The 13,244-nt window shown below is 34.9% G+C and overlaps 2 protein-coding genes across 2 annotated transcripts; both read left to right on the top strand.

Moving 5' to 3' along the window:
• The first annotated feature begins 3,608 nt into the window (after positions 1 to 3,608).
• On the top strand, positions 3,609 to 10,855 carry LOC105157932 (V-type proton ATPase catalytic subunit A). Its single transcript, XM_011074469.3, has 20 exons — positions 3,609 to 3,926; positions 4,684 to 4,810; positions 5,031 to 5,086; positions 5,192 to 5,248; positions 5,383 to 5,494; positions 5,611 to 5,648; positions 5,756 to 5,857; positions 5,960 to 6,016; positions 6,109 to 6,180; positions 6,329 to 6,430; positions 6,538 to 6,600; positions 6,679 to 6,811; positions 7,695 to 7,801; positions 8,867 to 9,061; positions 9,141 to 9,227; positions 9,348 to 9,452; positions 9,754 to 9,851; positions 9,934 to 10,012; positions 10,368 to 10,456; positions 10,565 to 10,855. Exons 1-20 carry the CDS (start codon positions 3,849 to 3,851, stop codon positions 10,677 to 10,679), a joined length of 1,872 nt encoding a protein of 623 aa, XP_011072771.1. The 5' UTR covers positions 3,609 to 3,848; the 3' UTR covers positions 10,680 to 10,855.
• Positions 10,856 to 11,935: 1,080 nt separating this feature from the next.
• Positions 11,936 to 12,988, top strand: LOC105157933 (uncharacterized). The gene has a single exon (XM_011074470.3). It carries the CDS (start codon positions 12,075 to 12,077, stop codon positions 12,828 to 12,830), a length of 756 nt encoding a protein of 251 aa, XP_011072772.1. The 5' UTR covers positions 11,936 to 12,074; the 3' UTR covers positions 12,831 to 12,988.
• Positions 12,989 to 13,244: the final 256 nt, after the last annotated feature.

Here is a 13,244-nt window from a genome sequence, read left to right on the forward strand (position 1 = left end):
ATAAATATATAAATCAGTACATTATATTGATAAAAAGAAAGAAAAAAATCAATCAATGTAAATTTTAAAATGTTGAATAAGTTATTTATTTTATCATGAAAGACATTTTTTAATTCACAAAAGGTTAGTACGGCGGTGTCATTAATTACTGTTTGTGAGGGTGGAAGATTTTTATTTATATTAGTATAAATAGCTCGTATTTGGAAACATGTTTGATCACAATTATGAATAGCGTATATTATACAATTGAAAATTCAAGTGAGTTGATCACAACACATGTCTCTCAAAAAAATACTTCGAAATTCCATAAACTTGATGTGTATAAACGAGTGAGTTGTTCTGGTAGTAATATATTAAGGATGCAATCCGTGTTTGTAGGTTTGCACAATAACTTGTATATGAATGATAATCTTAAAGACATTTTTGTGATTCAATAAAATAATAACATGTATATGAATTAGATCCGAATACATAGATTGGTATAGCTTTGTTGTTATAAATTCATAATTATGTGCTACTTTGTTAACTATTTTTGTGCATATATATTATTTATTTTGTGATATTATTTTCCATCAGTATCATATAAAATTGGATTGAAGATTTTAGGATTCAAATAAGTAATAAAAAGACGTGTGGAAGAATCCTGAATAGTTATTAATATGCTGCACCTGTTTCTTTCGCATCATAAAAAATAAAAATAAAAATTAAATTTACACCCTGTTGCATTCTGGTTTCTAAACTAATAAAAATGCAAATCTTCACCCCATTAATTGTTTGGATGAAATTAGCATTGTACCATCTATGTTTATATTATTGCTAATAATTTGAGTATTTTTTTCACCTTAAATCAATATCAAAATATTTTTTAATTATAGTATGAAAATAACTTAGTATTTAAAAATAAAAATGAAATAATAAACTACTAGCATAATATTTGTATGTTTAAACTCAAATAAGTAAAATAAACGTGTACAATCCTAATTTAAGTGCATACTTGTAAATTCTTTAATTCTAATTCATTTGTTCAACAAATATATTCATGACTTGTCATATCGCATAACTGTTGGAATATAAGATTAATCAATAACTCGTAATATAAACCAACAAAAATCCCATCTTCAATATAAAAAGTATCAAGAAAAAGAATAGAAGATACGCGTCATTTCTTTTGGTCTTGATGCTTGACCATCCTCATTATAAAAGTCTCCACAATCTGTATTTTGAAAATAGAAATTTGATACTTTTTAAAAAAGATAAGAACGATCTATATTAAAACCTGTTCAAAACGTCCGAAACTTCATCAAAGATTAGTATACGTACTTGGCATTCAAACATAACTCCATAAAGAAATATCTTAAACTAAGAATACTATATAATGTACACATTAGTTTTTGTCTAAAAATCACATATTATACCTCTCAATTACGATTATAATATATACAAATTTTGATTCGGCAATGTACACAACATGTGCCAATTAAATTTTAGTGCAATACTTTTGATAGAGAAATTAATTTTATACAAATCAAATTAAAGTTTATAATTGAAATAAATAATTTAAAAATAGAAAATAATTACAACAAATAATTTAAAAAACAGAAGATGAAATAAGATGAGTCTAGTTATTATAATAAAGCCATAATGTTTGGTATGGTTTTGAATCCTTTGATACAATAATACTTAACCAAATTTAAGTTTATATTTAAAATTGAAAAATGGAATAAGATGGGACCTTGAAAAAAGGTCTTCTAATTACTAAAATCAAGAGTTACTGTTAATAAAGTCTGGATGTTTTGTGTGTTTTTAATGCTTCAAACAAAATTACCCTAATTTAAAAAGATAATATAAAGTTGGTTTTATTTTTCTTTACACACTATCATCTTTATATGTTTACTTTTGGTCCTTTATTTTCTCTTATCTCAATTTTCTACTCTTCTTTCTTCCTTCTCATTCAACTCACAAAAAGAGTTGAATCACACAAAAAATGGGACTAAGTACATAAAAATAGAGATCCATAAAACAAAAAGTACTCGACAATTTTAGCGAAACGAACATAAAATGAAGAAAATAAGTGAGGCCCAGATAAAAAGAAGCTATAAAAATGAGGATGCAAAGGTAATCCAAGCAAAAGAAAAGAAATAATGGATTCGACAGAATGCATATATATGATTGATATAAATCAACTAAATCTCAATAGGTTGAATATAAAGAAAAAAAATGAATAATGAATGAAGAGACAATCGTACAAAATTTCACCTTAATAAAGGGACATAAAGGAGAAACGCGAAGAAGATTAATATCCTTTCAAATCTGAAACTCAATAAAATTTTGAAAGAAGTCAAAAAATATAGCTTCAACTTGTATTTTTACAGATTACTGAAAGAGGTTAACAAACTATAAGCATTTTTTCTACATTTTTCACTAAACTACATATTTTGAATATAACATAAGACATTCTAAGTTAAAAATTATGGCTAGAGTGTCTCATACAATAAAGCTAAAGTCAAAACAATGATAGGCAAAAAGAACATAGCAATCAACTTCAAATTACATTTGAGGATGGTGTTGCAGGTGGAGACCAATTTCCCACTCAGGGTTCAATAGGAAAGGGCTTTCTAGATACGAGGGCATCTACCTATTTAAGGTTATTGTTCACTAAACTACACACTAAGAATACAACACCACAAATTCTCTTCACAATATGGAAATTAGAAATTGTAGCGCTGACACAAATTATTCATAAAGAGGTTGTTTGCAATTTTCCCTTTTGCGGACTATTGAATCTAGCTAAGTTCATTGAGTAGCCACCTGACTCAATTGGTTGTTGGAATTACCATTCGCATGTGCTATTTTGTACTTTTATTGTTTTCTATTTTATACTATTTAGTGGTTTGACAGAAATAATGTAGTATGTATTTTACTAACTTGAATTTAGCTAAATTCTCATAGTAGCCACTTGACTCAATCACACTTGAGCGCGTGCATTCTATCTTTTGTTAGTTTTTAACGGAACGGGGATTTTGTACTAAATTTTTTAAAATATTGAGAGATTTTTAGTCTATTTCTATAATATAGGGGGATTTTTAGCTATTTCAAAAAAAATACAATGTGTAAAATAAATTTAGCCTAAATTTTATTGACAGGTGGATTTATATGTTGGATAAAAGCAAATATAAGGAATACTGAGTATAATTTTTCAAATTACAAAAAATCAACATATAATTACAGAAAATAATAAATACGAAAAAAGAAAAAGAAATCTACATATACTCGCATTATATTTTCAACTAATTCTAAAAAGAAGATCCATCATGCTTCAACAATACTGAAATTTTCACCAAAAAAAAAAAAAATTTGAAATTTCCCCACAATAAACCAAAATTTGAACTGAAGCAAATTTTGTAATAAGTCAAATCACTCTAAATATATATATATATATATATATATAAGAAAAAGGTAATAGAATACAATCTGGAACAGGCAAGACAAGAGGGTCTGGACTGGCATGGCAGAAGGTGATTGGTAGGATGTAAAAAGTCAAAAGAGTTGCAAATGTAGAGGATCTTTATCCCCACATTGCCAAGTTTTTTACATAGGCGCCCTTCTATCAATCAGTAACCAGCTCAAGCTGCAACTACCTACATCAATCTCCTCACGTTCTCTTCTTCTCTTCTCATCCTCTCTCTCTCTCTCTCTCTCTCTCTCTCTCAGACGCTGACAAAAATCTGTCTCAGTACGAGATCTGATTAAAACCCAACAGAGGTTTCTTCACCGATCCGATCTTGTTTATTGAGATCGACTTCAGTCTCTAATTAATTTTGCCCACTCGATCCGTTTAATCTCGAAACATGCCATCTGTGTACGGAGGTCCATTGACAACCTTCGAGGATGCCGAAAAGGAGAGCGAGTATGGATACGTTCGCAAGGTGATTTATGCTTCCCCGCCTCCTTCATTTTTATCCAATTTTTTGCTTATCACTACCTACGCTTTTTACAATTTTGGTATCTGCTACGAGTTAGTTCAGATGTCTTTTTCCCTTGATTATTTTCCTGGATTTCATTTCATGCCTCGAGACATTTTCTTGTTACTTAATGGTGCAAGTGCTCAGTGTTTGAAAGCCAAAATTGCTGCCATATGTGGTCCATCTGTGGTTTCTCTTGATCCATCCGAGATATAGCCACTGAGCTGCTATCTTCTTATGATCTTTTGAGATCTCAGAGTATTGACATTTGATTATGTTTTTTCCCCATTAGTTGTCTTGGACTTTTCCATCTTGGATCCTATACTTCTTTGTCCAACTTGGCAACACTATCGGTTTTCCTGTATCCGTGTGAAATTGCTAACTCTGTCGCATGGTTGCCCTCGATACCTGGTGCATTACTTACTAATTTTTGCCTTTCCTTTTTGTTGATGATATCACTTCATCCAACAGTGCCATTGTATCACTTGAGAAGCCTGAGCTTGGTTATCAGGTCCCACTTGATGATTTGTTTTGGAAAAAAGGAATGAATTGATTCTTGATATAGACCCTTAGGCAACCATTGCATCAAAGTGTGGAAAAACATGGAGATGCATTTCCTGTTAGCATAGACAAGTTGCATGCTATTTAATAGCTGTGAGTACTTTTATTGAAAGAGCATCAACATTTCTTACATAATTACATATATTTTGTCTTCCAACAGGTGTCCGGACCAGTGGTTGTTGCTGATGGAATGGCGGGAGCTGCTATGTATGAATTAGTTCGTGTTGGACACGACAACCTTATTGGGGAAATTATTAGGTTGGAAGGAGATTCTGCCACTATTCAGGGTCAGTTTTTCTGAAATCCTTCCAACTCTCTTAGTTTTCAGCTTCCCTGACTGGAAGTAGCATACTAGCATTTCCCCACGCCGCCATCTCCTCGTTTTCCAAGCTACCTCAAACCGTAAAGGGATATCCCTTTTAGTTTGTATTTATACTCAGTTTCTATAATTCAAAATAACACATCAAAGGGGTGTTGATTAGAAGGATCCTTTGTGTTTTATTGCAGTGTATGAGGAAACTGCTGGGCTGATGGTGAATGATCCTGTTCTTCGAACACACAAGGTAATCATGTTCTATCTTGAACTTTAAATATTTGATTTATGCCGATTACTTTTCCTATGGACTGAAAAATGATGTGCCCCATACTGAATTGCCTATTTTTTACAGCCTTTATCAGTTGAATTGGGTCCTGGAATATTGGGAAATATATTTGATGGTATTCAGGTTTGTAATTTTTGCTGCTTTGAATTTTTCATATTTTAATTGGATAATGAATGGGTATTGTTTTCTAGCTTGCAGTCTGTAACGTTTCCTAATTGTGGTTCTTGTTTTTCTTTTGGGTTAAATTCGAAATACAGAGGCCTCTAAAAACAATTGCAATAAAATCTGGTGATGTATACATTCCTCGTGGTGTATCTGTCCCGGCACTTGACAAAGATACTCTCTGGGAGTTTCAGCCAAAGAAAATAGGTGTCTGAAACCTTTCCATTTATGCCATGGTGCTAACTTAAATGTACTCATTTAAAGTAGATGTGTTCCTCAGTGGAGTGCCATCCTTGTTAATTTAGTATAATTTTAAATGGCAGGAGAGGGAGATCTTTTGACAGGTGGTGACTTGTATGCGGTAAGTTTGATATATAATCCAGTCTGGAAATTTCAAGTCTCGTGATCAAATTCTACTGCTGAGTTGATACGCAAATCTTAGTTTTTGTCCATCAATTCTCTGTGCAGACTGTTTTTGAGAACAGTTTAATGCAACATCATGTCGCACTTCCTCCTGATGCCATGGGTAAGGTAACCTATGTTGCCCCCGCAGGCCAATACTCGTTGAAGGTTTGTATCATGCCAACAGAGCATCTGCTGTATTTTACCCCTCCAATAATTTTTAATGTAAAATCAAAGTTTAGTTGCATTTAATTGTCTGACCTTTTGCAGGACACTGTCCTTGAGCTTGAGTTTCAAGGTGTCAAAAAACAATTTACCATGCTCCAGGTTAGTCTTTGTAATCATGAATACTTTGGAATGTGGGTGCTACTTGATATTTGGAGCCAAAAACTTAGTTTGCTTTGCCTGCTCATCTTCAGAATTGGCCCGTGCGTACACCTAGGCCTGTTGCTTCAAAGCTTGCTGCTGATACTCCTCTTTTGACTGGACAGGTGACTTTCTGTGAAGGCTTTTTGTTGTTACTGTGGGAACAACCCCCCTCCCCCCACCCCCCCACCCCACACACACACACAAAAACAAGAAAAGAAAAAAACATAATCTCTAGAGTGTTGCATAATCTCTTTGTTGTCTTCCATTCAGCGTGTACTTGATGCTCTATTCCCCTCTGTGCTTGGTGGTACTTGTGCCATTCCTGGTGCATTTGGTTGTGGTAAAACAGTCATTAGTCAGGCGCTCTCCAAGGTGAACTTCATTAATTTGCAACAGCTTTTGCTCTATCAGTGCTAGTGAATAATTTATATCAGCTTTACAATTTCTAACCCCATTTTGCTGTGGTGATGTAAATGCAGTATTCCAACTCCGACACTGTTGTTTATGTTGGTTGTGGAGAAAGAGGAAATGAAATGGCAGAGGTACATGGTTTGCTTGCTTGTTTGTTTGATAAGCATTTGTGGCATCTTCAAAGTGTCTGATGAAGAGATTAACTGCAGGTGCTTATGGATTTCCCTCAATTGACAATGACGCTGCCTGATGGCCGGGAGGAGTCTGTCATGAAGCGTACTACACTTGTAGCTAACACCTCAAATATGCCAGTGGCTGCTAGAGAGGCTTCAATTTACACGGGTAAGTGAGGTTTACCATTGAGTTTTTATTTGAAATGAATTTAGCTTTAGTCACATTAGGATGGAAGAGAGAAAAATAGATTGTAATTGTTACGCACAAGAGGCTTCCTGGATTTCTAGAGACATGCATAGAATATTTGATGTTAAATGGTATCGTCTTTCTAGTTTTTTGCAATTAAATTCTTCGTTCAGGAAAAGATAAAAGATTTTACGCACATGACTACAGCAAAATAATCAAAAGTAATATTATTTTCCATTTTATTGACCCCACCACGTTTCTTTAATTTCTAAAAATCATATGTTGCTTAACTGATTGTTGACTACTCTATCTCAAAATTGGTGCCACTTAGCTGTTTTCCACTTGGATGTTTTGGTTTTTCAATGCTGAAGTGTAATTACTAATTTGTTTTTCATTTTTAGTACATGAAGTATCATTTTCTAAAGTCGATGTAAACTGGTGCACCAAGAGTACTGTAGCATGTCGGCATACTGTGTCGCCTATGGCTGTTGGGACTGCGGGGCCACTTCATTTTTTCTGTTTAGTTTTTTCGCTCCGTTTATTGACACTTACACGTACTGGTCGCTTGACTTACTTTCTAGTTTATTCATGCTAGTTATTGTAATATATTTCTTCATTCATGGTTCTAACGTAATAGAAGTTATACATTACAATGAATCTTGACCATACTTGAGTTCTTCAGTTGTTGGAGGGACTGACCATGAAATGTTTGGCTGATTGAACTTATTGGGATTTTTGAAGGATTATCCTCTGAATGAGTCAAGTCTATCTCTAAATTTCCATGTTTCTTTGGTCTGGGAAATGGAAGTGGGTGGTTATTTTCGGCCTTAGCTAATGATTCTTAATCTTGGCTGTGGATGTTCAGGAATTACGATAGCTGAATATTTCAGAGATATGGGCTACAATGTCAGTATGATGGCAGATTCAACGTCTCGTTGGGCAGAGGCATTGCGTGAAATTTCTGGTCGATTGGTATGTATCTTAGGATTGCTTTTGTATCGAATAGTTAGCTACTTTGTGCCTCAGTTATTGCTAGTGGCATAGTAGTCCATGGCGCACGCCTTCAGCATGGCGCCGCCATAGCGCGCGGCTGGGCCCCTTTTCGGCGCTGCCCAGGCGCGCGCACCTGAAAGAAAATGGCCTGGGCGGCCTGGGTTTTGGCTGGGCTGCCCAGGCCCATGAATTAAAAAAAAATTAAGTTAATATACCCTAATTTCCTAAATATAAGAGGAATTTCCTAAATATAAACCCTAAAAAAAAATTAACTTAATAAACCCTAATTTCCTAAGTTAATTTTTGGCATGTACAGCAGTAGAAGCTCTCATTATGCCGATTGAATCTTTGAAATTGATGTGATTTTATTAATCTTTGAGTGCTTTAATTGTTCTGTTAGTGTCTTTTTTTGGGATGATTTAATTATATGAAGTTTTGTTATGTTCAATTTGTTGTTTTATATGTCTTATTTAACTCCTTATATATTAATCTAATCAAAATAATACTAATTATATAAATATATAGATTATTTCTTATATTTGCTCCATCATTTGAAAAGGCGCGCGCGGCGTCGTGCGCCACTGACTACTATGGCTAGTGGGCTGTGCTTGTATTTATCCTTTTGTGCTCCAGATTATCATCATTGATACTTTGTCGTTGCTCTGACAATGTGCCTGACTAATGAGCATTTCTGATTGTTAGTCCTCCCGAGTTTATGAGGACTGGAACAACATTCAATATTTTAGATATCTATACAGAAAAGAAACAATGACAGAACTCAGCTGTAACAACTGTTATCCATATTTGTTGAGCATGTAATAAAGTATTGCCTTTTGGTACAAGTGTTATTCAGTTGAATAATCATAATTACCGCTTTTCTTTCAATCATGCAGAGATTCCATCTTTCCTTTTATTTTTAAATCATGTTCCACGTTTATTGCTGTTGAAGTCCTTTGCCTATCTCATCGCCGTGGTATTGTTTGCTTATTATGAAACTGAACTTGTTTTTCCATGATTTTGAGAAGCACTGTTTTTTCGCTGCAGGCTGAGATGCCTGCAGACAGTGGATACCCTGCTTATTTGGCAGCACGTTTGGCATCCTTCTATGAGCGTGCTGGGAAAGTTAAATGTCTCGGTGGACCGGAAAGAACTGGGAGTGTCACCATTGTTGGTGCAGTTTCTCCTCCTGGAGGAGATTTCTCTGATCCTGTTACATCTGCTACACTCAGCATTGTTCAGGTAAAGTTCAGAGTGTTAACATCTTGGAAATTCATCTTCTATTCACTATGCTATACTCTACCTTATTGCCATGTTTCAGGTTTTCTGGGGTCTGGACAAAAAACTGGCTCAGAGGAAACATTTTCCTTCTGTGAACTGGCTCATTTCTTACTCGAAGTATTCAGGGGTATGTTTATTCCATAATATTAGTGTAGAGCTTTTTTTCCTTTTAGTTTGATGTAGATATTCCTGTCTAATGCTTTGATTCTGCATGCATGTGACATGCTGAAACTTGTTCTTTTCTCAGGCACTGGAATCCTTTTACGAGAAGTTTGATCCAGATTTTATCGACATCAGGACAAAAGCTCGTGAAGTGCTGCAGAGGGAAGATGATTTGAATGAAATTGTGCAGGTAAGATTTTTTTTTGTTTTGAATTGCCTTATCTGTCCTTTTGTGGTGAAGTGGGACAAAGAGAGCCACTAGTGGGGTACTGATCCTAATCGCTCATTGACGATGCAAGTGTAATCAGTCATTAAAGCATAGCTTGTGTCTGTACTGTGAAAATATTGTTTGAGACTGAAGCTCGCCCACCCCCAAAACCAACAAAAAGAACTGAAAGAAAAGAAAAAACTGGAAGATTATACATGTAACTCTTCCCATGTGGGTACTGTTTTGTGTTTGGACTTTAAACTAGTTCTTTTGATTCTTGCAGCTAGTCGGAAAAGATGCTCTGGCCGAAACAGATAAAATTACTCTGGAAACTGCGAAGCTCTTGAGGGAGGACTATCTTGCTCAGAATGCTTTTACTCCGTAAGTGCTTGCTAACTTTTAATTCTCGATCCATACAATTGAATGAATTGTAAGATTTATGTGTGGGTTTCTTTGTCCACAGGTATGATAAATATTGCCCATTCTACAAGTCTGTTTGGATGATGCGCAACATTATTCATTTCTACAATTTGGCTAACCAGGTAAAGCAGTCGGAAGGTTTCTTTTCGTAAACTTCTTGTGTTCTTATGTTGTAAAAATTGGAGCAAAAATATGTAATTACTTAATGTGTCCGAGTTAAACTGTCTTAATTTTGTCTTCATAAAATGTAGAAAAAGTTTGCCAAAATTTTTTCCAAGGGTCCGTTTGTTATACTTCCTTGCCAATTTTTGTGATGCAGAGAATTGTGGGTGTTAGAGTAGTTTAGATATACTTATCTTTCTTTCATAAGTGATCTTATGAAATTGGCCTTGGGTGAAATTGCATGTCTGAGTTGATGGATCTACCGTCAAATGCCTAAGTAGAATATGTTGGTTTAATATGTGATATTGTTTGCAGGCGGTGGAGCGAGGAGCTGGTATGGATGGACAGAAGATAACCTACACCCTTATCAAGCATCGTCTGGGAGATTTGTTTTACCGTTTAGTGTAAGTGGAATCATGCTCATGGACCTTAACTTTTATGCTTTCCTATTGAACTTGTGTTTTGAGTTAGGTAATGGTAATTCTGATCTATCTTCTCTTTCAATGATGCAGTTCCCAGAAATTCGAGGATCCAGCAGAAGGAGAGAATGCACTGGTTGCTAAATTTAAGAAACTTTATGATGATTTGACTGCTGGTTTCCGCAACCTTGAGGACGAAACTCGATGATGGATGTATGCACTTGCCTCTCGTTTTCCGCCAATTTCTTTTTCGTTGGTATTAATAAATTTTGTAAAATTTGGCTAACATACCAATATATTTATTGGTAAAGAACAAAGGTATGTGGTACTATATGTAAATTTCAAATTATATATGGTTATGTATAATTATACCATTTTTTGTCACCTTTGGAAGTTGTTTTGTGATTTTTACACAATTTACCCTTTACCTTTTGAGTAATTCATTCATCAACTCATCAATAAAAAATGAGTTAATGAATTTGTATAGGGTATGAATGACAACATATATCACTTTTGGTAGTTCTCATATCAAATTATTGAATTATTAAATATATATTTACATTAATAAAAAATAAGTCTCCACCTCGTATATTTCAAATCCACGTCACCTCTCTTCTTACTCGGTCTCTCTTTCTGGAAATCTAACCCAAATCTCCTCTCAAGAAAACGATAATCGCAAACCTCACTGAAGATTCGATTTTCTTTTGGCTCTTTGGATGTTTTCTGTATTTCCCATTTTCAAGGTTTTGGATACACTTTCCCATCAATTATTGTATGTTATTATAGAATTTTGTTACCTTAATGCCCTCCCACTTGCTCCACCATTTACTTCTCTCTCATTTTAATTTAATAATAAAATATAATAAAAAATATTACATATTTTGTTTGGGACTTTTGAAAAATATTTAAGTTTTGATTAATTGTTAAATTTCAAAAAGCCGAATTTTTGTCATACTTTTATATATATGTATATATATATATTTTAAAAATTAAACATTAGCTCTCTTTCTCTCTTTCTCTTATATATTTACTAAAGCCTATTTTGAACTTCTATCTTATACTAATATGGAAAAAAAAATCCACATTTTAATCATTCAATTTCATAAACATCGAGAGCTTTTTTTTTCTTTTTCTAATTATTCACAAACTACATTGTTAAAATGTAATAATTTAAAAAAGAATGCGTTTAATGGTCTTTCTTATACTTTGTGATCATTTTAATTTAACACCTGCTTATCATATTACATGAGATATGACACATTACAGTATATAATGGATAATGGGATTAATTATTATTCCACTTCGCGTACCATCTATTCCCATTATGTTTAATTCTATCATCACCAATAAAACGAAGCGTAAGGATTTTTGGGACTGAATTTCTTTCCTTTTTCTTTTTTTGGCAATTGATTTAGCAGTTCTTTTTACCATAATGAACATGTATTGTTTTTAAAAAGTGGAGGGCGAGGCCGGATAGGTTATTGGTGGAGAGTATTGGATGGGTGTGGTGGGCTTTTCGAAGAGAGTTTGGTGGTGGGCTGAAATGGGAGAAATATAAGGTTCATATAGAATTAGGAATAGGCGGAGGTGTGGGTGATGCCGAATGAAAATGAATCTCGCGCCCGTCATCCCTTCCACCGTCATATCCGTTCCACTCAAATTCTCAACACCTCTTTCTTCACGCTTCCTCCCCACAATTCCGAAACCGTTGAGAACCAGTACCCGTTTTCAGATATCAAATTCCAAAATAATTCCGGCACGGGATAGAGTCATAGACTTGGGGAAATACAAAGGAAAGATGCTGGGAAGCCTTCCATCGAACTACCTCAAGTGGGTGTCGAAGAATCTGAGAGCGGGCGACACGGAAGAGTGGGCGAAGCTTGCGGATGAAGTGCTGAGGGACCCGGTTTACGGAGACCGAATGGAGTGGGAGTTGGCGGAGAAGATCCTAAATGGAAACGGGGCGAGCCCTAATTTGAGGGGGAGGGGGAGGGGGAACGCGGTGTCTGAGTTGGTGGAATTGAGCGAGAGATTTGGGTGGGACAATGAAGATAAGGAAGGGTGGAGGAAGATTGATTTTGGGTTGCTGGGGACGTCAAAGGGTGGGAGAATTCCCCGAGTGGGAGCGTGTGTTGAGGTTGGGAGTGTGAAGAAGAAGGAAAAGAAAATGGTAGTGGAGGGAGAGAGAAGAAGGGAGAGGAGAGAGAGGATGAGGGAGCGGAGAATGGTAGGAGGAAGAGTGGAAGAGAGAAATATTAATGGTGAAGGTGAAGGTGAGGAGAGGGCAGACGGGGGGAGTGGGAGTCCATTTCCGGGAAGGGAAGCGCTTCTGAGAAAGGTTGTTAATCGAAGATTGTAGGTTGGAAGTGTGGAATATGGAAATTGTTGATGTTTCTTGTGTTGTTGTATTTCTTAGAGATGAGAATTGAGAGAGGGATGAGTGGTGTGTTCAGTCCCAGTCCCACATCAACAATTTCTTTCTTATATTAATACAAGATGAAGGTGAATTGATGATGATGATGTGTATATAAAATGTTGGTGAGTGGGTGCACACTCAAATAATAATAATAATAGCCCACCCCCCTCTAAATCACTAATTTTCATTATTAATTTTTCAGTACAGTACAGTACACTTGACCTCACCAATTACTAGAAACCCCCACTCCCACTTAAGCTTCAAATTCAATTAAATATTGATATTTTATATAATTCATAACCATGATTATATAAAATAAATACTAATATCTTTTCTTAATTTTAAATCAAGTTAAAG

Source organism: Sesamum indicum, linkage group LG3, assembly GCF_026168435.1.
Source record: "Sesamum indicum cultivar Baizhima isolate 11 linkage group LG3, ASM2616843v1, whole genome shotgun sequence".
Lineage (NCBI taxonomy): Eukaryota > Viridiplantae > Streptophyta > Magnoliopsida > Lamiales > Pedaliaceae > Sesamum > Sesamum indicum.

Bases quoted from the DNA above. Each gene is read 5' to 3' on its own strand.
- LOC105157932 (XM_011074469.3), top strand. From the start codon at position 3,849: ATGCCATCTGTGTACGGAGGTCCATTGACAACCTTCGAGGATGCCGAA. The intron at 3,927-4,683 runs GTGATTTATGCT...GTCTTCCAACAG, and splicing joins AGTATGGATACGTTCGCAAG to GTGTCCGGACCAGTGGTTGT. The intron at 6,601-6,678 runs GTACATGGTTTG...GATTAACTGCAG, and splicing joins GAGGAAATGAAATGGCAGAG to GTGCTTATGGATTTCCCTCA.
- LOC105157933 (XM_011074470.3), top strand. From the start codon at position 12,075: ATGAAAATGAATCTCGCGCCCGTCATCCCTTCCACCGTCATATCCGTT.